The 1230-nt window shown below is 68.5% G+C and overlaps 1 protein-coding gene across 1 annotated transcript; it reads right to left on the bottom strand.

Moving 5' to 3' along the window:
• Positions 1-222: 222 nt before the first annotated feature.
• On the bottom strand, positions 223-1003 carry EMIHUDRAFT_255095 (hypothetical protein; the record flags this gene model as incomplete). Its single annotated transcript, XM_005774809.1, has 4 exons — positions 223-263; positions 332-599; positions 706-806; positions 922-1003. The coding sequence occupies 4 exons, from the start codon at positions 1001-1003 to the stop codon at positions 223-225; spliced, it is 492 nt and encodes a 163-aa protein (XP_005774866.1).
• Between the last annotated feature and the right edge of the window lie 227 nt (positions 1004-1230).

The following is a 1230-nucleotide window of genomic DNA, read 5'->3' as shown; positions in this document are numbered from 1 at the left end:
GCTAGACGAGCGGTCTCCCTCCATGGGGCTGTTGGCGCAGGGGGAGGTGTCAATCACGCTCCCGGGACGCCGGAGAGATCGGGTTGGTCTCCCCCGCCTTCAGCCCTGACCCGACGGGGACGCCACCACCCTCGCCCAGGGATCTACAATGCTGTCTTAAGGTCCGACAGGTTCGGCACCGGGCACCGCCTCGGTATACAAAATGCGCCTGCGGGCGGACCCTTACAGATCACAGATCACAGCGGCAAACACCAGCGCGCGGCCTGCAGGAAAGGTGCCACCCCCCCGACCGCGCGCCGCACGCGGATTGCAGCCAGCCGCGAGTCCGTACCCGGCGCAGGGTCGTCCTCTCGGCCCGCCCAATAGCCGACGCCATAGTCAAAGCTCAGCTCGGTGCCTGCTCCAGACGCGCCAACGCTGAGTACGGCCCCAACCCCACCCTGCTTATCTTCTCTCCTGCTCTCTCCTGCTCTCTCGTCTCCTCCTAGCCCGGCGCCCTCTGCGAGGTCCCGCGCAGCAAAGAAATCGACTCCCCGCCCGCCCACGGCCGGCGCGGCGACGAGGCTGCCCGATTCCGCGTGGTTGAGGAAGCGAGAGGCCTATCCGAAGTTCCGCAACAGTTTCCGCGAAGGCTCCTCCGAGAGAAGGCACCTCGGCCGGGCGGTGGTGGCGCGCATGGCAGCTCTCCGTCGCGTCCAGGTACACGTCGCCCAGAGCAAAGAGGTACGAGCTGCCGTGGCGGCGGGAGGCCTCCGCCGCCTGGTCGCGGGTGAGCAGCGCGCCGCGGTAGCTGGTCACGTACTCTCCTGCGGCGGCGGGCCGTGTCGCAAAGGCGCCGAGCCCCCGGCCATCGGTCGTCGGCCTTACCTACTCGACACGTCTTGGACGTGTCATGACGTGTTGCGGACTCGTCGTAGAAACCCGGGAGGTGGAGCGGCTTCACCTCGAGAGCCATCTCGTGCCTGGGCGGTCGCCCGGCGGCGGTGGAGTAGCACGCGTCCATGGTCGGGGGCCGAGACTGCCTGCTGAGTGGTGAAGACGGCGGCGAAGGCGGCGGCGGCGGCGGCGACAACAGCAGATGCTGCAAGCTTCCAGGCATTGGGCAGCGAAGCGTGGCTGTGCCCGCGTCGGCGCTCCACTCTGCTGGCAGGCGTGCGAGCAACTGCTCCGGCCCAAAGGACACCTCTTTCGACTCGTCCAGTGCCATCACGCACGACGGGTCCCCGCCGC

This window comes from Emiliania huxleyi, assembly GCF_000372725.1.
Source record: "Emiliania huxleyi CCMP1516 unplaced genomic scaffold EMIHUscaffold_3065, whole genome shotgun sequence".
In the NCBI taxonomy this organism is placed as follows: Eukaryota; Haptophyta; order Isochrysidales; family Noelaerhabdaceae; genus Emiliania; species Emiliania huxleyi.
The sequence above is the reverse complement of the archived record's forward strand: the minus strand, read 5'-3'. Positions and strand labels throughout refer to the sequence as shown.